Genomic DNA, 24,000 nt, shown 5'->3' with positions numbered 1-24,000 from the left:
AAAAAGAAAGCTAGAATATGAATAAACCTATACTAAGACAAGATATTGAATTGTTACCTAAAGACTTTCCAACCAAGAAAAGCCTGGGCTCATTGCTTTACTGGTGAAGTATATTAAGTATACTAAATATATGAAGTATATTAAGAAAAAATAATGGTAATGCCAATCCTTCACAAACTCTCAAAAAAATTGAGAAAGCATATAATCTTTTTAACAAATGGTGCTGTGACAAAATATCTAAAGAATGCTTATAACTCAATAAGATGACAAATGCAATTTAAAGTGGGTAAAACAGATTTGAATAAACATTTCCCTAAAGAATATATATAAATGACTAACAAGCTCGTGAAAATATGTTCAATATCATTAGTCATTAGAGAAGTGCCAATAAAACCACAATGTGATGCCACTAGACCGCCACCACATGGGCTATGATAGAAAAGGCTGTCAGTGTCAAGTGTAGGTGAGGATGTAGAGAAACTGGAACCCTGTAGATTGCCTGTGTGAATGTTAAATGGCCACTTTGGAAAGCACTTTGGTGGTTTCTTAAAACATTCAACATAAACTTACCATATGACCCAGCAATTGCACATGTAGGATTTTACCCAAGAGAAATGAAAGTGTATGTCCACACAAAGACATACATGCAGCTGTTCATAGTTGCTTTATTCATAATAACCAGAAGCTGGAAACAACCTAAATATATACATCAACTGGTGAATGGATAAACTAAATTTAATATATTTCAATTAACTACTATTTCATAATAAAAAGGAACAAACTGCTGGTATATGCTACAACATGGTTGAACTTCAAAAACATTAAGCTAAGTGAAAGAATTCATATGCAAAAAATTACGTATTGTATGATCCCATTTGTTTGAAATATCCTGAAAAGGTAAATTTATAGAGAAAGTAGATTCGTAGTTGCTTAGGGCTGAATGTGAGAGTAGGGATTAACTACAAATGGGCAACAGGGAAATTTTACGGGTGACAGAAATGTTCTAAAATTGTACTGTAGTGATGGTGGCACAACTTTATAAATCTACTAAAATTATTGAATTGTACAATTATGATTAGTCGATTTTATGGTGAATAAGTCATGCCTCAATAAAGCTACTTGTTTCCTTTTTAGAGCATATGTCCCCATAAGGCCCTAAGGACCAGCATTTCAGACTTGGAGGGAGGTTATGTCTGGATGGTCAGAAGCTATGGAGGGTCAGCTTGCGGTGTTTCTCAGGATTTGCTTGCTGTGATCTAGCATCCAGCCTTTCATCGCTAGTATGCACTGCCAGCATTTGGCCTTGCTTCTTTCACTCTTTCAGGCCTTTCTTTTCAGTTGTCCCTCTTTTGAGCTGGTGCTGACCATGGTTGGAAGTACAGGAGAGGGCGTGACCCTAGCCTGCTGGGCATTGGAGTTTGTTCTCCCCCAGTCCTGGGATTCTTATCAGAAGTCAGGGATGACCACAGAGTCCTGCTGAAATGCTGTCCCCTCTACCAGCTGGTGCTCTCAGCAAGACTGGTTGGGTGCTCAGGTTGATCTTTCCCTGTGGGAATGTCTTCTGTTGGGCCAGCCACAGATCTGCCTCTGGAAAGCCTGCACTTACTCCACTACACCCCAGAACCCTGCAGGGCCAGGCCTGCTCCCACAAACCTGGCAGTAGGCTCTATGCCACCTTGCATTCCTCTTCCTGATAAAAACCTCATGCCAATTTGACTAGGGGCAGCCCAGATTCCCTGCCATGGTTCCTTGCGAGTGAACAGGTCAGTACTTGCCTTTAAACTAGCTTTGGCCTGTGTGCTCTGTCTCCATAGTTCAGACTCTTTCTCCCATCCCTTTCCTGCCAGGGGGCTCCCAGATCCTGGCTCCATCTTCTGTGCTATGGCAGTGGGAAGCTGGGCCCCTGGAGTCTCAAGCTAAGATCAGGACAAATATCCTTCTCTGTCCTCTAACCACTTCCTCCTAAGGGAGAAGCAGGGCAGACAGCACAGGACCACGGCAAGGTGCCAGGAATGGAAACCCTTAGGCAGGGGAGGCACCCTCAGGAAGAGGCCACGTGCTGGCACAGAGCCTGTGGTCACTGAGAGAGGGACCTTGCCAAGTGACTGTGGGAGAACCTGGAGACCCTAGGGAATTCCATGACTTGTTGAGAGAAGTTCAAATAAAGGAAAACAAGTTTCATCTTGAATTTGAAGTCAGAAGTTGACATCTCTTGGGAGGGTGGCCCTGACCTTCAGGGTTGGGAGACTGTTTTTTCCCATGATAAACTCTCTCCTGGAGCAGAGAGTGGGGCCCAAGCAGGCATCTCAGAGTTCTGCCCTCCCCAGGAAAAACAGCTTTGAGAGCAACTCAATTAGTATGTTAAATTTCTCTAAAAGTCCCACAAAATTAGACTTAAAATGAAATGCCACCAATTGCATAGAGGTGTGATGCATTCCCATACCACGACACAACTCTTTAGTGGACTCAGATGCCTTTCTTCCTGTAGGTCAAGTTTAAGAAAGTTGTCGAGAGGATGGACAGGGGCACGGAAAAGGCGATTCCCAGTTAGTGAATTTTCGTGACCTTTTGCTTCCCCTGTTCTTAGGGACTTGAGATTAACAAAGTATTTGCAAATGGGAGAAAGTAAATTGAACATTATGTTACCTGTGCCAGTAGCAATTACAACTGAAGTAATCCAGGCTTTCTTCATGTTTTCTGGAGCATACACTTTCTCAAAGATAAACAGTCAGGGCACAGACTATTTATATGTTGGACAAATTACAGGCACCGATTGACTGTGGTTTGTGAGCTTAGTTTACAGTATATTTCAGTCTTTTCTGACCCATCAGAGATTTTTAAACATACCCTGACAAAAATGCTGTGCTTGCCTCCTCTCATAACCACATCAAAATTGCAACTAATTTTACAACAGAATCTCCTGAAGTCAGTTGAACAGAAGTTCTACAACTAGGTACATATGAAAGAAGCCCCCTCAAGACTGGCAGGAGGGTGCAGATGCAGCACAAGTTGGGCCCATAACCAAGTGTGGTTGTTAAAAATAAGGAGGGCTGTTCTGATTGCAGAGGTTCCCCAGGTGGAGCGATGGAATCATCCCCCACCAGGCTGCCCAGTCTAGCTTTCCAGGGCCAGGAAGAGAAGTCACCATAACTTCTGGCTGTGAAAACCAATGGAGATTGTGGCTGAGTCAGAGGGAGGGCTGGTGGAGTCCCAGGCATTCCTCCTCAAGGGCCTGCACATGGCCTTACTTGCTGGAAGACTCACTCTCTCTGAGCTCCAACACTGGGGCAGAAGCTCAAAAGGTGCCAGGGACATACAGGAAGGAAGTGAATTATCTGGCTTTATGACGAGAGCTGGAGGAGCAGCTTTCTCTTGGAAAAAAGTGCTGGCAGAAGCCATTACTTCTTTGTTGAGCCCTTCCCGCTCCTAATGTGCAGACACAGGCAGCCCCCATAGTCTCCATCAACCTGGCTAACATGGTTCGCCTGCCCTGGTGATTCCCTGAGACACTGCCTCACCCAACTTGTGGACCCAACCAAGCCACTTCCAGTGGCTTTTCCATATTAATGATCTTTGGCTCATGCTGTGGACTTTCCTACAAATCTCTCAAAGGTTCACAAACAAGCAGCATGTGGCCTTGGTGTTCCCATACCTCTTGCTGAGGTTCCCCAAGCCTGACACTACTAGCAGGTGGCCTCAGTTCATGGCTTGTACTTTTGGCGACCATCTGCGGGTTGCTTTGTGGCTAATGTCAGGTGGTCCCAGGCAGGGCTTAGGCTGTGGCTGAAATGGGCCTGTGGTGGGCCCCTCCCAGGACGCCCTGGAGCTGGCACCACCCAGCTGCCTCTGTGGGCCACATGCGCAAAGGGCAGACTGGGCAGGCACCAGAGCCCTGCCAAAGCAAATCCTGCTCCATAGGCTCAGCCCCTGCACAGGAGCTCCTCCACTGTAGTCACAGCCAGTCTTCAAAACCAATCAGCCTAAAGGCCAATCCCTCCCACATCAACCAAGGCTCAACTACTACCAGAGGGCACACACCATCCACACAAGGACACACCTGGAACACCTGGCTCAGGTGACCAGAGAGTCTGCACCACTGGACCCCATATGCCACCTACTACATAAGGCCACTCTACTGAGACCAGGAGACATAGCAGCCCTACCTAATGCATAGAAACATACACAGGGAGGCAGCCAAAATGGGGAGACAAAGAAACATGTCCCAAATGAAAGAACAGAACAAAGCTCCAGAAAAAGAACTAAACAAAATGGAGACAGGCGATCTACCAGACTCAGAGTTCCAAACACTGGTTAAAAGGGCTACCAATGATCTTAGAGAGAACTTGAACAATAGATAGAAAACATAAAAATAGAGATGGAAAACAGAAAAAGAACCTGCCAGAAATAAAGAGTACAATAACTGAAATAAAGAATACATTAGAGGCAATCAACAGTTGATTTGATGAACCAGAGGATTGACCCAGCAATTTAGAAGAGAAGGTAGCAGAAAGCACCCAAGTAGAACAGCAAAAGACAAAAAAGAATCCAAAAACAAGTGAAGAGAGTTCAACGGGCCTCTGGAACAACATCAAGCATCTCAACATTTGCATCATAGGGATACCAGGAGGAGAAGAGAGAGCAAGTAACTGAAAACCTATTTGAAGAAATAATGACAGAAAACGTCCTTAACCTGGCAAAGGAAACAGACATAGAAGCGCAGGAAGTGCAGAGAGTTTCAAACAAGATGAACCCAGAGAGGCCCAAACCAAGACACGTCATAATTAAAATGCTAACGGTTAAAGACAAAGCAGCAAGAGAGATGCATTTAGTTACCCACAAGGGAACTAAACATAAGACCATCAGCTGACTTCTGAACAGAAACTTTGCAGGCCAGAGCGGTTGGCATGAAATATTCAAAATAATAAAAAGCAAGGTCCTACAACCAAGATTACCGAGCAAAACTATCATTTAGAATCAAAGGACAGAGAAAGAGATTCCCAGAGAAGAAAAAGCTAAATAGGAGTTCATCACCACTAAATCAGTATTACAAGAATTCTTAGGGGGACTTCTTTAAGATGAAAAAAGAAAAAAGATTTAAAAAATATGGATAATAAAATGGCAATAACTATATATCAACAATTACTTTAAATGTGGGGGTGGGGGTGGGTGATGAGGGTAAAGGGGATCAAATATATGGTGATGGAAGGAGAACTGACTCTTTGTGGTGAACACACAATGGGATTTATAGACGATGTAATACAGAATTGTACACCTGAAATCTATGTAAATTTACTGACAATTGTCACCCCAATAAACTTAATAAAAAAAATGTATATGGGTTAAATGCTCAACTCAAAAGATAGGGTTGCTGAATAATAGGAACACAAGACTCTTACATATGGAGCCTACAGAGACTCACTTCAGATCGAAAGACACACACAGACTAAAAGTAAAGGAGTGGAAAAAGATATTTCATGAAAAACAAAACAAAACAAAAAAAACTGGGGTAGCAATATTTAAAGCAGACAAAATATACTTTAAAACAAAGGCTATAACAAGAGACAAAGAAGGACCCGTAATCCCGCATCTGGGTATTTATCTGAAGAAACCCAAATGCTACATCGAGGGGACATGTGTGCATTCATGTATTTATTGCAGCACTATTTATAATGGCGAAGATATGGAGTCAACTTGGGTGTGCATCAATGGATGAATGAAGAAGAGTTGGTTCATATGTATAATGGAATATTCCTCAGCCATAAAACATGGATGAACCTAGAGGGTATTGAGCAGAGTGGAGTGTCAGACAGAGAAAGACAAGTGCCATATGATTTTACTTACATGTGGAATCCAAAGAATGAAATAAACTCATATGCAAAGATACAGAGAACATTTTCGTGGTTGCCAGCCTGGAAGGTGTGTATCAGGGTGGTTGAGAAAGGACAAGACTATGAAATACAAATTGGTTGTTACAAAACAGTCATGAGAATGTAGGTTATAGAATAAGGAATATAGTCAGTAATATAATAACTATGTATGGTGTCAGATGGGGACTAGATTTATCAAGCTGATCACTTTGTAAGGTATATAAATGTCTAATCACTACATTGTACACCTGAAACTAATATAATGTTGTATGCCAACTTTAATCGAAAAATAAAACAATTAGTAAGAAACGAGTATCCCGACAATCATAGTATGGGGTTTGGTAAATACATGATTTGTTCAGGATCTTAGAGTGAAGGCAGAGATTTGATTTCAAAGAGACTCTAAAGATATGTGCTCTGAACTTAAGATATGTAACTACTTGCTTTTTTTATTATTATATGAACAGTAGTGTTATAAAACATTTATTTCTTCTGTGAAAAGCAGTCTGCTAAGGGCTCTGGGGCCAGGCCGCCTCAGTTCAGATCTGGACTCTGCCACTGATTACCGCGGGTCTTTGAGTAGTTTTTCAACCTGTTTGATAAAACGGGACAATAGCTCTAGCATATAGTACTGTTATGAGGAGTAAATGAATTAGTCTGTATAAAGTGCTTCCAGCAGTAAATGGTAAATGGTGAGCTCTTTGCAAGTGGTTCTATTATTATTCATTCAGTACTTATGAATGAGTCTTCTGGATAGCACAGCTCGTGAGGTACAGCCCATGCCCTTTACGTCTGCACCAAATGGGAGGCCTAGAGAAGCAAACCCGGGGCAGCACCCGTAGGACGCCCAGAGCTGTCACAGGCACCCAGAGACTGCTGTGGGTGATAGGGAAGGCTTCCTGAAGGTGAAATGTGAGCCAAATCATGACGGGGAAGTGTTCCAGGAGAAGAGGGTTGGGGGAGGGCAGACACAGAAGTGGGGAGAGATAAGCACAGTGGGTAAAAGACCTGAGGGTTGGAGGACCTTGGTTGGTAGGAGTGAGGAGTCCTGGAGATTCAGGGCACAGCAGCAGGGAAGAGAGGCTGGAGGGCCAGATGCCAAGGGATGGAGTCGTATTAATCACGATAACCAAGCCACACGCTTATTAAATGGCACTTTCTGGGCCGTGCTGAGTACTGACGTGCAGCGTCTCCTTCATTCCTGACAAGAACCCCATGAGCAGGTGCTGCCACTGTCCCATTCTACAGATGAAAGCTGATACAAGAGTGTGGGTGATGGTGAGGTCTCCTGGGCAGGCAGGGAGAGATGGAGCAGCCAGGGATGGTGGCCCAGCCCACCTAGCTCCAGGGCTGGTGCGCTGCTCCCGGCGTGCTGGAAGCTTGGGTTTCAGTGAGTGTTTCACACAATGAACAAGGAGCCTATGCCATGGAAAAGTCAGGGCAATGGAAGGACCCTTGGGCAGGGCTTAGCGGTGGGTGTGGGCATGGCTGCAGACGCCCTGCGTCCCTGACTTTGAAAAGCTCCGTGGGCTCTGGTCATAGACATTGACTTGCAGACACGTTGACCACGTTGGTAGCTGTTGTTTGCTTGCTTTGTAGTCCGTGTGCATGCTGAATGCCTTTCCCTCTATCCACATTCACTGAGCAAACCAGGTGGTAAGGGCAGGCACAGCAGATGTCTCTTCCAGCCTTCTTCCTTCTTCCCTGACCTCATGGCTGTGCCATCCTGTCCCCACCCCACCCCAGCACTCAGGTTCAGTGTCCTTTTTTCTTCCACAGCCCCCAGGAGGCACAGGCACGGGGGGTGAGTCTGTGAGACAGGTCTGGTTGTTACTCCTGGCATGAGGAAGAGGACAGTCCACCTGGCTTGGGAGTCAGTTCCCACCGTGACACCAGGCAGCTTGGTGACTTTGGGCCTGTCACTCAGCTTCTCTGAGAATGCTTCACCCTCCACAAAGCAGACAGCCCTTCACTCAGGGTCATCCTGAGGATCCACTCAGGTAACAGGGGCTGCGGCCTGACTTCCGCAATCACTCACGATGTGCCCACACACTTCCGCCACTGAACCCTGTGTGAGATTTATTTCTAATCCCTTTCAAAACCCTGCAAGACACAAATAACCTTCCCCAGACTAAAAACATAAATAAAACCGTCAACTCTTAGAGAAATAGCTAGTCCTCTGTACTATTTACAAACCTGTTGATTCCAGGAGACGGAAAAGCCGGCTCAGATGGTCCAACCCAGGAAGGGACTTGGGGGGTCACTTAGCTGGAGGCGCTGCAGTGGGTGGGCCTCGGAGCCGTGGCTTCCATTCCTTGCTCTTTCCTGGCCCTCCAGGTGTGGATGTATCCTCAGGCTGGGCCACCTCTCCTTGGGAAGGGAAATGTGGCAGCAGATACCCTCACGCCAGCCACGTGACGGAGTTGTCTCCCTTCCTAACTAGCAAATACAACTGCACCTCACTGTTGTGGCCAGAGGATAAGATTGTGCTGAGCAGGGAGTGGGTTTAGAGCTACCAAAACACATTAGATTCTGGGCAGGTAACTCCAGTGACCTCTCCCTGCCGTTAGTCTTATGACCCATGATCAGGACACTGCATGGAACCAGTAAATATTAATGAGGCATTTCCCCATTTTAGCAGTTAGCATTCAGAGATTTAAAATTCACAAACAAAACCACCAGCCTGGCGAAGCCTCTGTGCTGACTTCAGGACTCTGGCAGGGACTGCAAAGGAAGAGTTCTATCAGCAGAACCTCCTGGGGATGTAAACCATTTAGATGAAAGGCCATGGGAGGTGTGCACAGGGAGACATCTTGGCAACCATCTCACAGAGGAGCAGCTTTTGTGCTGACGCCGTTCAGTGTGCATACAAAATGGTTAGAGGACGGAAGCAGCAGGAAACGATGCGTCCTGACCCCACCGGTCTGCTGGTCCTTTCTAGGGGCACCGGCTCTGGCTCAGGTTGCAGAGAATTGCCTGCATCTAGCTCTGGATTCAAGGATTCAGGGCAGATTTGACAGTAGCGATAATAGAAATACTGCTGAGATAATAGGTGACACCCATGACATGTTTACTACGTACCTGATATGTGCTGAGCGCCTCTCTCCCTTGTGAAAAAGTCACTTCAGAGGAGTCACTATGGGTGGGTGGCACCATTTGTCCATCTAGAAAATGAAATTCTGCAACTTTTAAGCAGCTCTTCACATGTGGCATCGATTGACCTGTGTATTCCCGTGGCAGCGGAGCCCATGGGGCACATTCAAAAGCCTTGAGTAAGATGTTAGGAAATTTGCCTCGTTTGCACGACCTTTGTGGGGAGGGGATACCTGTAGTTGATTCTACCAGTGAGTTACCGCCCTATTTGCTGAGACCAGCGTTCCTCCTTGGAGGCTCTGCATTTGATGTTTCAGGGTACAGCGTTATGGGGTGACAAGTGTGCCTCATGCAACCTTGGAAAAGGGAGCATAGAGCAGCTTGGGAAGGAACTGCTGACCCCTCCAGGGTCTGTGTCAGGCATTCTCTCTGTCACAACTAGGATTTGCAGATGGGAAGAAAGGAAGCATGTGGACATTTCTGGTAAAAACAAAAGTGATTAATCAAAGCAACAACTTTCAAAGCCAGTATGGAGCCAGAAGGCCTCAGGTGGAGATGGCCCAGGAAGGCCTGGAAGGATGTCGGCAGGACAGGAAACACACACCTTCCTCAGACCTACTCACTATGGGCTTTCTGAGTCGGGCTCTTTGGTCAAACCACACTTGTGGACAAACCACGCTTGGCACCCCAGCCATCCCAGTTCGGACCACAACAAATCCCTTTGGAGCACGTGACGGACAGCTCTGTGCCCAGGAACAAGGACCACCTACTCATTCAATAGGAAAGAAGATGGAACAGCCTTCAAGGAAGCACTTTAATTCCTAGTTCAGAGGTTGAGGCACAAAGATTGTCGTGGACCAAAGGAAGCAGTTGGCATCTAGGGGGCGATGGTTGGGTGTATGGGAGCCTCTCGCGTGGACAGTGTCCGCAGCGCCAGTGCGTCCCAGGGAGCCGTGTTAGGATGGCCGTTTGATGGCAGGGCCAGCTCTCACGTCACAGGCGCTGTGTGGCTCTGTGAGAGGGTGCTTTGATCTGAGTTTCAGTTATGAAAGCAGGTGCGGAGGGATCTGTGATGCTTCGTTATAATTATGATCGTCAGCAGGGTCAGCTCCGTGTATGCCGCTTTATTTTTTTCTACTGGCCAACACTCTTAGCTCTAGAGAGAGGCACAGATTTCCACGTGGCTGGTCCACCCTTGTCCACCTCCATTTTGGCAGCTGGCATCACTTAATTCCAGTCAATTTCCAGGAACAAGGTCGTGCTCCCCACCTGCTCTGCCCAGTTTGGCCCTTGGTCTTGGGCTCCAGCCACACGCAGGACCCCAGCACTCAGGTGGGCCCCTCCTCCTTCTATCAGGGCAGTGGTTAGAGCAGCTGTAACAGACCTAGCAGCTCCCCACTCTGAGTTTAGTACCGATTTAAAAGGCAGTGGCGTGCTGATAGCACCGTCCAGTACCTTCTCTTTAGGAAGCTCGTTTAAACCTGGAGCCAGGCAGTGTGGATCTGGCTTGATTTCCCTTCCTCCTGTCCTAGTTTCCTTGTTCTCTGTTGTCTGATCTGGGCCCAGAATCCTTGCTTCAGGGCCAAGGAGCCTGGCCGCATCAGATCGCATGTCTCCTGCCCAGACAGACCTTTCTGAGGCTTCATTTTCCCGTCTGAGAGGGTCAGAGATTGTGGATATCAAGTACTTTTCACAATGCCTTGCATTGGGTAGAGACAAACATAATTATCAACTCTAGCTTCTGCAAAATGTGGCTGTTCACAATTTGTTCAACGCCTGGCAACATCCAGGGTCCCTGCTTTATCTGGTTCTTGGGACAACCCTCCATTGCTCAGGGTGCATGCAGCCTTTGCCCCCATACTTGCCTACTCCGTCCTGTGCTGGTACTTGTACAGCACGGTTGTATCTGTGCCAATGGAGCTGTGCTCTCTTGAGCAGAGATTTCTGATCAAGGTTTAAGTTGAAACTTGCAGCCCTCCACTCAGGGCCAAAACGTGGCACCAGGAGATACGCAAATGGCAACATTGTTCTTGTGGGTAGCACATGAAATGCCCCGCCCTGCACTGTAGGCGCCCGGCGGATGTGAGGGTCAGTGCTCTTTGGCCATTGCATGCCCCATCAAATTTCGGCTCCACTAGCTCTCTGATCCTCGTGATAACCCTGTGAGATACATAGCAAGGTTATGTTTCCCATTTCATAGGTTGTGGGGTAAGGCTCAGGGATTGTGACCTGCCCAAGGCATTTCTCTAGGCAGAGTGCAACTAGCTTTAGTGCAGGCCTTCGGCCCCTGGTCCAGTGCCCATTCACTAAATTTGGCCACCGTGTGCCACAAAGCAGAGGTGCCCAGCCTGTGGGGGACGGAGGCTCCTGTGAGAGGCAGCTGGGCCGGAACCTCATGCATGTCACAACAAGGGTCCCACATGTGTGCCTCCTGCCCCACCCCTGTTGGAGCCAGAAAGACAGCCCTGTCCCCCACAAATAGCGCTGCCCTCAGTCTCACAGCTCTCTAATTCAAACAGAGCTTCCGGCCGGTGTCCTACCTTCCTCGGCCTGACTGCTCACTCCTTGTGTCAGAGACAAACACGGTCCTGTTCCAACCAAGATGTAGAATGACTTGTAAGTAAATTATAAAGTGGGCTTTCTTAGTCAAAAATTCCTACCAGCCCTGCTGGCTCACTGGCAGAATAAGCCTCTGAGGGAAAACTCATCTATTGTATGTCATAGTGGTAGCTCACTGTATGAGTGTCCACTGTTGAAGAATGACTTAAAACTAAATTTAGTTTAGTGCTGTTTTACTGTTTTGAAGGAAAATGGTGATGACAAAGCAGATCTTTTTCCGTTTCCTGAAAGCCCTGGACATGATGGCCTACGTTCATATCAGTGATGTCCCAAAGCTTTTGTTTTATATTGAAGAGCTGAAGAATTATGTCCAAGAAAAGAGAAGAGGAAGAGGCAATGTTATTTGATTCTGCAGGGTATGAGGTGCAGCCAGGGAGGAAGATCCAACCTCAGAGGCAATAGACAGAAAATGTTGAGTGATTTTAGCAAAAAAGAAAAAATTACTGTGCATTTAACAAAAAGCCAAACTTCAAAGGGAATTGGGGAAATGTTTGAAATAAACATGTCAGACTGATGTGAAAGGTCCATGTCAATCTGTCAGAAAAACTCAAGATCCTAACAAATAAGAACAGAAGATGTCGTGCATCATTCGTTAAAGGGGAGACACAATTAGAAAAACATGAGAAATGTCCATCCTCCTAGCAATCAGAGAAATGCCAGTGAAAGGGGATCACAGTTTTCTTCATTAAATGAGTAATTTTTAAAGCAGATAAACCTGGTGTTAAAAGAGGATGAAAGTATAAATACCTCCATCCGTTGAACGAGTGACTATAAAATAGTACTAACTTGTCAGAAATCATTTTGACAGTAGGCATTAAATAACCTTGAACTAGTAATTCCAGCTTTAAGAATCCAACCTAAAAAAAAAAAAAAAGACTAAGAATGGAAACCCATTATGCATGAATATATTTATAGCAATGTTATTTATGTATCAAACTAGGAAACAAATTAGACGTTTAGAAGTCAGGGAATGACTAAGTAAACTGTAGCAAATCTTTTCACTCGAATAGTATGAAGATGTAACAGTTAGGAAGATGTAGATTAAGCAAAAAGAAGGGTGCAACATTAAAATACAGTATGATTTTTTAAAAAATGTGTAAAAATTGAAGGAAGAGTTGAAAACTTATGTCTACCCAAAAACCTGCACGTGGATATTTATGGCAGCTCTATTATTAATTGCCCAAACTAGGAAGCACCCAAAGTTTTAGTGGGTGAATGGATAAATAAACCCTGGTACATCCAGACAATGGAATATTATCCAGCGCTAAAAAGAAATGAGCTATCAAACTATGAAAAGACAGGGAGGAAATTTAAATGCATGTTATTAAGTGAAAGAAGCCCATCTGAAAAGGCTGTATACTATATGATTCCAACTATATGACATTCTGAAAAAGGCAAACTATGGAAAGGATAAATAGACCAGTGGCTGGGGGGATTGAAGGGTAGGAGGGAGGAATAAGTGGAGCCCAGAGGGTTTGTAAGGCAGTGAAACCATTGTGTATGGTATTCCAACAGTGGATCCATTATATGTTTGTCTAAACCCATAGAATTTGCAACACCAAGAGTGAACCCTAAGGTAAACTGTGGACTTTGGGTGATAATGATGTCTCAATGTAGTTTTATCAATGACAACAAATGTACCGCTTCTGGTGGGGATGTTGATAATCGGGCAGACTCTGCATGTGGGGTGGGGGACAGGGGACATCTCTGTACCTTCCCCTCAATTTTGCTGTGAACCCAAAACTTCTCTGAAAAATGAAGTTTATAAGAAAAAATACAAGAAAAAGACTGGACACAAAGGTTTGTGTTACATATTGTGTTTTGGTTATGATATATTTATTTTCTTTTGTCTCCATGCCTGTAATTACCATTTTAAAACATGAACATGCATTAATTTATAATTTATAATGGAAAGAAAAAAAATAAACATTTCAAGGGTCTTAAAAGCTGCAAAATGAAGCTGTGCATGTGGTTGTATATTTAAGCAATTCTGAGAGTTTCTGATCCCTTGTTTTCTCTTAGGGATCAGAGTTTTATAAATATACATTCTTTTGGGCTATTTGTGAATTTACATAATTGATCCTGTACTCTAAAGCTATGGCCAGTTAGAATTTCTACTCCCAATAAAAATAAGCCATCTTTGGGGAATCTCCGTGTGAATTGTATTCTTGGACTTTTCCCCACAGTGTGTGTGATTCAGTCTTTGCTTATTTTAAAAATTTTACAACTTTATTAGAATAGCCTATTTTCTTTTATTAAATACATGCAGATATTTATTTGTGTTTAATTTACTGTTCTTCAAAGATTATACAATCACATGGTTTAATAATTAAAATTCAAAAGTTAAATAATTAATAAAAAATATATCTATACTGTGATAATCCTCCCTATCCAGTCTCCCATCTGTTTAGTTCTTCAGAAACCCCAATTCTAAGGAACCACTACTTTAAAATTCTTGTGAATACTTTCAGAGTTTCTTCATGCAGGTGTATGAAAATACTAATATATATACATATAATCTCCTATTTTTATTTAAAGAAAATAGTACATTTTACACATTGTCCATCACCTAGCCTTTTCACTTAACGATGTATCTTTCCTTACCAATGCATAAATAGATTCTTCGTTCCTCTCAGCTACAGACGACCTCACGTGTGGATTTGTGGACTCACCATAACTTCCTTAACCAGTCCCCTGCTGATGGGCAGTTGGGCTGTTTTCAATCTATTACTATTACCAACAGTACTGTGACGACTCTCACATACTTTTCGTATACATGCAAGCCTGACGGCCACTCAAGAAAGCATGCAGACTCTATTCTCACATGTAGCACAAGCACAGATTTCACATCAGGACAGTCTGGATTTGCACATTTGGGCTGGCTGCTTACTAACACTGTCACTCAGAGCAGGTCGTTTAGCATCTTTAAATCTTGGTTTTCTTACCTGTGATATGAGGCTTATCAGACCCATCACTTTGGGTTATCATGGATAACACATAGATACGAGGATCTGACACTGCAGTGATTCCATGGGGTCAGATAATTGAAAACACGACACTCCTGAAAGGGGAACTCACTTCGCCTGTACTGAAGGTGAGTAAAGGAACAGCAGGAGAGGAAACGCATGCACGATCATGGGCACCCCCAGAACTTTCAGGTGCGGCTCTGCAGGTCCTTTCTTGTCTACACAGGAGCCACTCTGGTTGGGGGTTGTGAACCACAAAGATATGTACAAGGAATCTTGGTTTCAGGGGAGCTCAAGCAGAAATTTCTAGTGATACCTTAATACCCTACTGGCAATGTAGCCAAGCAGACTGTGTAGCCAGTGAAACCAGCTGCAAACCATCGATCTGTGTACCCCTCAGCAATGTAGACAAGCTGGCCCTGGGTGTCTCCCGGGAGACTTGGACACTGAATGGCACATTGTAAATCACTAACTAGCTCATCTCATTGGCATTACCTCCGCCACGTGTCAGTACCAGACCTCCAGACATCCCTGGAGATAGCAAAGAGCCATCAATTCCTGTCCAATTGTAAGACACCCCTACCTTACACAGGTATACAGGGGACACTTGGAAACGATTGCTTCCCTTCCTTCTTCCTGGCCTTTGCCTTCACCAGGACCTTTTTATTCTACAGCTCGGGGGAGACCGTCACCAGCATGACCAGCTTGGCCCCACTGCAGCCCAAGAAGAGCAAGAGGAGGAAGGAGAAGGCTGATGTTCCTCCCGCAGTCCCTGCCAAAGGTAGGAAGCTAGCCTGCAATTACCACGAGGAAACCCCATGACTTATCCAGAAGTGCACCTGGGGTTTGATGTGGGAGCAGGATGGGGACTGGGCAGATGGAGGACATGACATCTGGTGCTTAGATGGTCTGGAGAACCCTGTCTGGATTCTAGTTATAACTGACGTGGGGTGGGGCTGGGGGTCGTGCCGTTGGCCCAGCATGGCTTTAGTGGGGAGGTGGGAGGTCAATGTCCGCACACTGATCCCATAGTGTATTTTGTCTCGAACTGTCAAAATGTGCGGCTCATAGCAGGATGGGGCAAGAGTGTGGCAACATGTTCTTGTTCATTCAATGGGAAGAAAGGTCTTAAATCAGGCATGTCATTTCTTTTGGATTTGTTCTGAGGATAAAATCGGGGTTATTTTATTCCAGTTATGACTTAGAGCAACGTAAGTGAAGAAGATGGGTGTTTCTGGAGGAGAGAACTGTACACATCTTAGGAGAACTAAGACCATCTCTAGATAGTTCCTAACATAACTGTGACCAATTTAGCAGTTCATACCTCAAAGAATTTGAAATATGGTTGGAAGTACTAGGATTGCCCCAATGAATAATTTAATAACAAGGCAAGATACATTTTAACCCTCAGGTAGGGCATCACAATATGTTCCCTAGGGACACTTGGAGCCCTGTGGTGAAGCCCAGTGGTGCTCAGGCTGGAAGGCATGGTGATCTGTGAGGTGTGACAGTGTAGATCTGGGGAGGGGAGGGAGCAGAGCACTGCTGTCTGGGCCAGGCATGTGCTGCTATATTGTCCCATTCAATCAGAATAGATAGTACCCTCCCTTCAAAAGGTGAAAGTGAGACCCAGAGAACTAAATGGTAGAGCCTGGCTTTAAAGTGAGGCTTGTCTGACTTTCAAGGCCAAGTTCAAGTTCCAAATCATCTGAATACTAATTACACGACATTGGGGGAAGGGCCTCAGTTTCCTCCCCTGCCTCAGTTTCTTCCTCAGTTTCCACTCTCCCTGATGACCAGTCAGGGCTGCTGTGAGGATCAGAGGTCACTGCTGTCAGTGTGAGTGTGCAGTTGGTGTGAAGCCCCAGGGACGATCCCAGCCTTTACCAATTGCACGTTTCTCACCTGCACACCTGACATCTTTGTAGAAGGCAGAGTTTTGTATAGTCGTTTTGTTGAAGTTGATGAGAAGAGAGGGTTACAAGTCCAAAGACTAGGGGAAGATCATCCCCCAACGGGGGGGCCAATACCTAAATCAGAAACTGGAGTTCTTCCACGGGGGCAGGGAAGGTACACAAGTCTCCCCAGAGTATATCTGTGATGCTCATGGTATGTGGGTGTTAAGAGTCCTGGGAGGAATTGCAAGCTGAACACTTGACATACTTCCACAGTTCCCATAGCTGCCACGTTCCATAAACCGAAGCTGCTGAAACCACAAAGGAAAGTCACCCTGGTGAGTAATTAAATTCTGTGTTGTTATTGTCTCCTCAAGCCTTGAACACACTTCAGGGTCCAAGTGATACCTTTACTGACTCAAAACATCCTGAAAGTTCTTGGTGCTTTGGTTCAAGCAAAGGCATTTTTTCTTCTTGGATCAGATTTTGAGCCCGCTTTTCTCCATACTTAGTTCCTAGCATGGCTTTCCCAAAATCCAAGTGGAATTCTTTTTCATTATAAATACTACTTTTCAAAAAGAAGAAAAAGTTACCCTTGGGAATATATAAAATAGATATTGTTGTATACATCTTGTATAAATTTACCTGATAACCGCTCTGAAGAACCTTAGAGAAAATACGTATAGCTTTGTATTTTGAAATGGTTTTAGATTTATGGAAGACTTGCAAAGACAGTAGAGTTTCTGTCTCCCGTTCGCCCAGCTTCTCCTGATGATAACTAATCTGACAGAGCTACGGTACATTGTCAAAACTAAATTACTGTCAGCACATTACCATCAACTACACTCCAGACTAACCAGATTTCAGCAGCTTTCCATTAATGTTTTTTCTGTGCCAGGATCCAATCCAGGAGATCACATTACATTTAGTTGTCACATCTCCTTCGTCTGTCCCCATTGTGACAGTCCCCTGGCCCATCATTTTCTTTCATGGCCTTGAGATTTTTGAAGAAGAAGAATGGCCAGTTATTTTTTGGAATGTCCCTTGACTTGGGTTCCTCTGAGTTTTTCTGATGATTAGAACGGGGTTATGGGTGTGGGGAGAACAACACAAGGTGGTACTCCCTCCCTGTTGCATCATGTCGGGGGGTACATGCTATCAGTGTGTCTTACTAATGTCTCATTAATGGTCTTGATAACTTGGTCAAGCTGGTGTCTGCTGGGATTCTTGTCGAAAGTTACTATTCTTCCCTTTCCGTACTCTCCTCATCAGCAGCCAGTCACTGAGTTCCCACTCAGGGGGAGGAAAGTTAAGCTCCACCCGAAGGGAGGAGTATCGGAGAATTTGGAGACATTCATTAAAACCACCACAGTAATTAATACATATTTTAGGGGTGATACGTGAAGGCTATCCAAATATTCTGTTTTTCCTTGAACTTTGCCTACTAATTTTAGCATTCATTGGTAGATTTTGCTTACTGCAGTTATTACTATGGTGTACTAAGGGTGATTTGCTATTTCCCTCAATCTGTCTCCGTTTACTATTTGAAATTCTTTTGTAAGGAAGATATGGACCCCTTCCCTCATTTATTGATTCACTGATTTCTTTATATCAGTATGGATGCATGGATATTTAATTTTTTTTGTTTGTTTTTAATCATACCATTACTTATTTTGTTCCTAATACTGGTCATCAGTTGTGTATTTGTGTGGGTGAGAGGGGGAGAGAACTGACACACCTGCTCTAAAATGTGTGTCCTGTGAGGGGCCAAGGAAAAGAACAAAGTGGGGAATTTTTATACCGACGCCCAAGATTTACGTTAAAGCCACAGGGATGAACGCAGTGTGGCGTTAGCGCCGAGGCAGACAAATAGGCCAAAGGAACAGAATACAGAACCCGAGCAGATCTCCATATGTATCGGCACTTGATTTATGATGTTCCAGTGAAGATGGGCTTATCTTTCCAATACGTAGTGATGGGGCTTTTAGATATCCATCTGAAAACAATGATCCGGAACCCCTACTTCACACCACACACAAAAATTAATTAGATTCAAGTATAGAAGATAAAAATACAGCTTCCTAAAGATAGCATACCTCCCTCACTTTGGGGTAGGCAAAGATTTTTTTAAACAAGACACATAAGGTACCAACCATATAGGAAAACATTGAAAATTTTGGGTTAAATTAAAATTTAGAATGCCTATTCTGATTAAAGATTTCAATGCAAGAATGAAAAGACAGGCCTCCAAAGACAGCCTCTTCAATAAATGGTGCTGGGAGAATTGGATAGCCACGTGCAAAAGAATGAAACTGGACTGTCATCTGTCACCATGTACCAAAATTAATTCAAAATGGATCAAAGACTTAAGCATAAGACCTGACACAATAAACTGCATAGAAGAAAACATAGGTACTAAACTTATGGACCTTGGGTTCAAAGAGCATTTTATGAATTTGACTCCAAAGGCAATGGAAGTAAAAGCTAAAATAAACAAATGGGACTATATGAAACTTAAAAGTTTCTGCACAGCAAAAGAAACCATCGACAAAATAAAGAGGCAACCAACTGAATGGGAGATTTTTGCAAACAGTTCCTCCAATAAGGGTCTAATATCCAAAATATAAAAGGAACTCATGAAACTCAACAACAAAAAAACAAACAACCCACTTGAAAAATGGGCAGAGGACCTGAAGAGACATTTCTCCAAAGAGGACTTACAAATGGCAAATAGACATGTGAAAAAATGCTCAACATCAATAATCATCAGAGAAATGCAAATAAAAACCACAATGAGATATCACCTCACCCCAGTCAGAATGGCTATCATCAACAAGACAAATAGTTACAAGTGTTGGAGTAGCTGTGGAGAAAAAGGAACCCTCATACACTGTTAGTGGGAATGCAGATTGGTGCAGCCGCTATGGAAGGCAGTGTGGAGGTTCCTCAAAAAATTACAAATAGAATTACCATATGACCCAGCAATCCCTCTCCTGGGTATCTACCCAAAGAATTTGAAATCATTTATACATAAAGACACGTGTGCTCCAATGTTCATTGCAGCTTTGTTTACGGTGGCCAAGACATGGAAACAACCAAAATGTCCTTCGATAGATGAATGGATAAAGAAGTTGTGGTATATACACACAATGGAATACTATTCGGCGGTAAGAAAAGATGATATAGGAACATTTGTGACAACATGGATGGATCTTGAGAGTATAATGCTAAGTGAAATAAGTCAGACAGAAAAAGCAGAGAACCCTATGATTTCACTGATATGTGGTATATAAACCAAAAACAAGACAAACAAATGAGAAACAAAAACTCATAGACACAGACAATAGTTTAGTGGTTACCAGAGGGTAAGGGGGTGGGGGGTGGGAGATGAGGGTAAGGGGGATCAAATATATGGTGATGGAAGGAGAACCGACTCTGGGTGGTGAACACACAATGGGATTTATAGATGATGTAATACAGAACTGTACACCTGAAATTATGTAATTTCATTAACAATTGTCACCCCAATAAATAAATTAAAAAAAAAAAGAAAAGACAGGCCTCCGACTGGGAAAACACATCTGCCATGCATATATTAATATCTCACAAAGGATTATCTAGAATATATGAACACCTACAAATCAGTAAAAAAATGACCACACTCCAAAAAAAATGGGAAGAAGTCTTAAACATGTACTTCACAACAGAAGACGTGCAAATAGCCAGTAAGCTCATGAAAAATATTTAACCTCATTGGTTTCATTGAAATGCAAGTTAAAAGCATAAAACCAGTTCACATCTGTCAGGATGGCTAAAATGAAATATTTGTATAGTTTCTTTTGATGCTCGTTTTTATCAGATCCATTTGGAATGTAGGAATGGAGCCAGTTGTTTCTGTTTGTCAGATTTCTTTTTATTTTACATTCTTTTCTATTTCAGCAATCATTCCTTCCCAGTTTCATTAAACTTCATCACTCCATTCTAAACAATGATTTAAACTTCACTTTTACTAGCGTTATTATTACTCTTTCTTGAGTCCAATGTCTTCCCCTTCAAATATCTTTATTTGCTTTTGCATTTGAGCAGTTTGTCTTTGGATGGAAATCTAATTTCATAAATTTCCCCTACTATGTTTTGGGAAATATACTAAGTGCTTATGTGCATTTCTGTTTACTTCCCCTGTTGCTCAAGGTCAATGCTCAGCTCCTTGCTGTGACCTGTTAACACCCTTTATCATGCAAGCCACATGTGTAATTTAAATTTTCTGGTAGCTAGAGTGAAGAAGTAAAAGGAAACAGGTGGAACCAATTTTGATAACGGTTTGTTTAACCCAATATAGCAAAAATATTATAATTTAAACATGGAATCAATATAAAAATTATTAATGAAATATTTTACATGCTTTTGTTCTACTAAATCTTCAAAATCCAGTGCATATGTTACACTTACTGCACATGTCATTTCAGAACTACATTTCAAGTGCTTGATAACCACATGTGCCTCGTGGCTGCCATGTTGGACAGCACAAGCCTGTCTGATCTAGTCCCCATGACCTCTTTGACATCTTTTTTTATCACTGCCCCCCTTTGTCCCCTTCAACCACACTGGCCTCACTAGTCCTTCAGCATACCAAGAAAGTCAGCGAGGGCCTTTGCCCAGCTGTCTACTCTGCCTGGACCATCCTCCCGGGACGTGCCTGTTGCTTATCACTCACCCCTCCAGGGTCTCCAGTCAAACATCACCTCAGTGCGGAAGCCTTCTGAAATCCTATATAAAACGCCACCCACCCTGATGGCACTCATCAGAGGTGCTTTGACATACTTTATATTTATCTATTAATTGCCTCTGTCTTCTGCCAGAACACAAGATGCATGAAGTCAGGAGGCAGGTCAGCTCTGGTCTCTGTTGTATTCCCCACTCCCAGAGAGTCAGTGTCTAGCAGAGGGAGAGCTGTTAGTGATTCTGCACACCAGCTCAGTGGAGTAGGTTCTGTCACTCTGCTTTTACAGATGGGCACAGTGAGACGCTCAGAGGCAGTAAGATGACACATGGGTGACTTTCCCAAGGTCATGCAGCTTGTGGATTGTAGTCAGGACTTGAACCTGGGTCCTTCTGAACCAAAACATAAAATTTTAACCAGATTATCTGAAGACGTGCTTCAGAGTGGAGTCTGGGTCTCTGAGCACAGTTCTAATTCCCTGTTGTGGCTCAGCCTTGTCCCCACGCTTGCTGCTCTGTGCCCAGGTTTCCTGCTCTTCTGTTGGAGAAGCTGGTTTATCTGTGTTCCAAAGGGAACCTTCTTTTGCCTACAGTGAATTGTGGGTTCTCATGGGTTTTTCATACACTGCGATTCCATTTGGTTCATAGCATCAAAAATTCCTCATCAGATCTGCTCTGTTGGCTACACTCATCCTGAAATGCAGCAGCAGAGTTTTCTGATTTTAATAGCTCTCTGATCATCCAGTGGCATTTGGAAACAGAACCGAACACAAAAGCTAAAACTACCAACTTTCCTTGCCTTGGAGCATCGTGCGTCCCACCCGTGAGATTCAGTCATTCCAAGGTGGGCAGAGCTCACTCCTCTCAGCTGTGCATATCACTGCACATCTGTGTGGTATGTGTGTATCTTCTTCAGATGTTTTATTCTTCATTCTCATATTTATCAACAAGCTCAAGAATGCCTTATAACTTTCTCTGCCTAAATTGCTCAAGGACCTATTGTTTTTAAACCAGTCTCTTTCCCCTGGATTTAATAACAGAGACAGCTATTTATTGAAGCTCCATTGATATATGCCAGGGATATATCCCCCAAAGTGCTTTTTGCATGGCATCATATTTCGTTCTCACAATGAGTCCTCCGCCGCCTTTGGGTTTGCATGCAAGGACACACACTGTTTAAGAAAAGCGAGTCCCTCCAATCCATGGGGTAGTATGTTTGTTCTCCCATGAAGACAGTGCTGCAGCCCCAGTGGGTGGCCCTTAGCTGTGTCAGCACAGCCAGTATGCCCTGCCTTTCATTTATCCATTAAACAAAAATCAGTTGTGTACTCTATTGGGTACAAAATGCTGCCGTAAGCAGTTTGGGCCACTTTTGAATAGATTGGATTCAACTGCATTTTCAAAGATAGCTCTGGTTCTAAGGGCAGGTTTGCTGTTGACTTTTGTGTTTGTGTGTTTCTTTGAGCCGCTCTGCTCCTCTGGATGGAGAGCCAACATAGGAAATTCTTAACTTTCACGGAAAGTAAGTCTGGGGCAGTTACATGTATTTCAGAAGGATTCTTTGTTTTATTAAGTACTCCTAATAATACTTCTTTAACTACCAAATTGTCCCTTGATCCTTTAAGATACAAAAAGCCTTAAAATTTTGTATACCAAAATTTCCAGAAACAAGTCAATTTGGAAACCAGTTTACACTTATAATAATGAAGAAAAGAGCTGACTTCAAATGGGCTTCTGTCTGACCAGTTTAGAGTCAAAAATATCAGGCCTAATGTGTGCAGTTTTGCGTTACTATTAAGATTTATTTTCCCAGAAGGCCGGCATTGACTTCTGTCTCAAATTGGTCGATATTTATCTCTCAGATCAATAAACCTTGATGGTCACTGAGAATCCATAGCTACTTGTTGACTAACACAAACCTTGGTGAGTAATTTAGAAAATAACTTGGAATCATCTTTTCTTTTGGGCCTGGCACCAATTTAGATATTTAATTCTGTAATTATTCCATTTTTGCCACAATTTCCGTAAAGCAGCACCTCCTGGAGTGGTCATAGGCCTCAGAGCTCCACAGCCCCTCTTTCCAGAGTGATGTTGACACATGGTCCCCCCAAGAAACCAACCTACCTGCTGCCTGTACTGACTCATTGACAAGAAGGGAGAACCTCCAGGTATGGCACTGCTGTGTGCCAGCTCCTCTGCTAGGTGCTTTATGCGCTCCATTTCTCATCTCAAATAAAGGACCACACACCAACTCCTGGTGGACCCTCCAGACTCCAGGCAAAAATGACAGGCCTATGTCTTTGCATTTTCACTTTCAAAGGATTAACAAGTGGGAATCTTATCTTATGTTTCTAAGATAATGTGGTATTTTGCAAGAAGTATGTGTATGTGTATATATATATATATATATATATATATATATATGTATATATATATATATATATATGGCAGAGACTCACAGTGGTTGGAAGGTTTAAAAAAATCATAAGACACAAGAAGAAAAATGAGACAAACAAAAAGGGATATTAAACATTTTATAATGAAGGTATCAAAACTACCCTCCCCTTTAACAAAGCGACCAAACACAACAAGCTGCTCTCAAAGTTAGCTAATCAGATAACGAGCCCGTACTGCTCAAATGGGCTTTCTGACGGAGAATGTGATCGTTTGTCTAGTAAGGTTTCAATATGGATGGTGAGTCATTATTCCAGTATATCAGTGGATTTTCATCCTTTTGGGGACACGTTCATAAAACTCAAAATGTGTAGCTTCCCTTTAAATTGGGGGTGGTGGTGGGGCACTGGCTCAAAAATCACCTGAATGAAGCCTCCTGGTGACCCC

The 24,000-nt window shown here is 43.5% G+C and overlaps 1 protein-coding gene across 2 annotated transcripts in view; it reads left to right on the top strand.

The window, feature by feature from the left end:
- The window catches only part of VSTM4 (V-set and transmembrane domain containing 4), a 103,355-nt gene that overhangs the window by 59,642 nt on the left and 19,713 nt on the right, over positions 1–24,000 (top strand). For both annotated transcript variants that reach the window (XM_081074762.1, XM_081074761.1), the window contains 2 exons: positions 15,220–15,326; positions 16,717–16,778. In XM_081074762.1, the coding sequence (XP_080930888.1) occupies positions 15,220–15,326; positions 16,717–16,778 (169 nt within the window). The remainder of the gene's footprint in view (positions 1–15,219; positions 15,327–16,716; positions 16,779–24,000) is intronic.

Source organism: Rhinolophus hipposideros, assembly GCF_964194185.1.
Source record: "Rhinolophus hipposideros genome assembly, chromosome: 15".
NCBI lineage: Eukaryota > Metazoa > Chordata > Mammalia > Chiroptera > Rhinolophidae > Rhinolophus > Rhinolophus hipposideros.
Note: the sequence above shows the minus strand (reverse complement) of the source record. Positions and strands in the feature narration are given on the sequence as shown.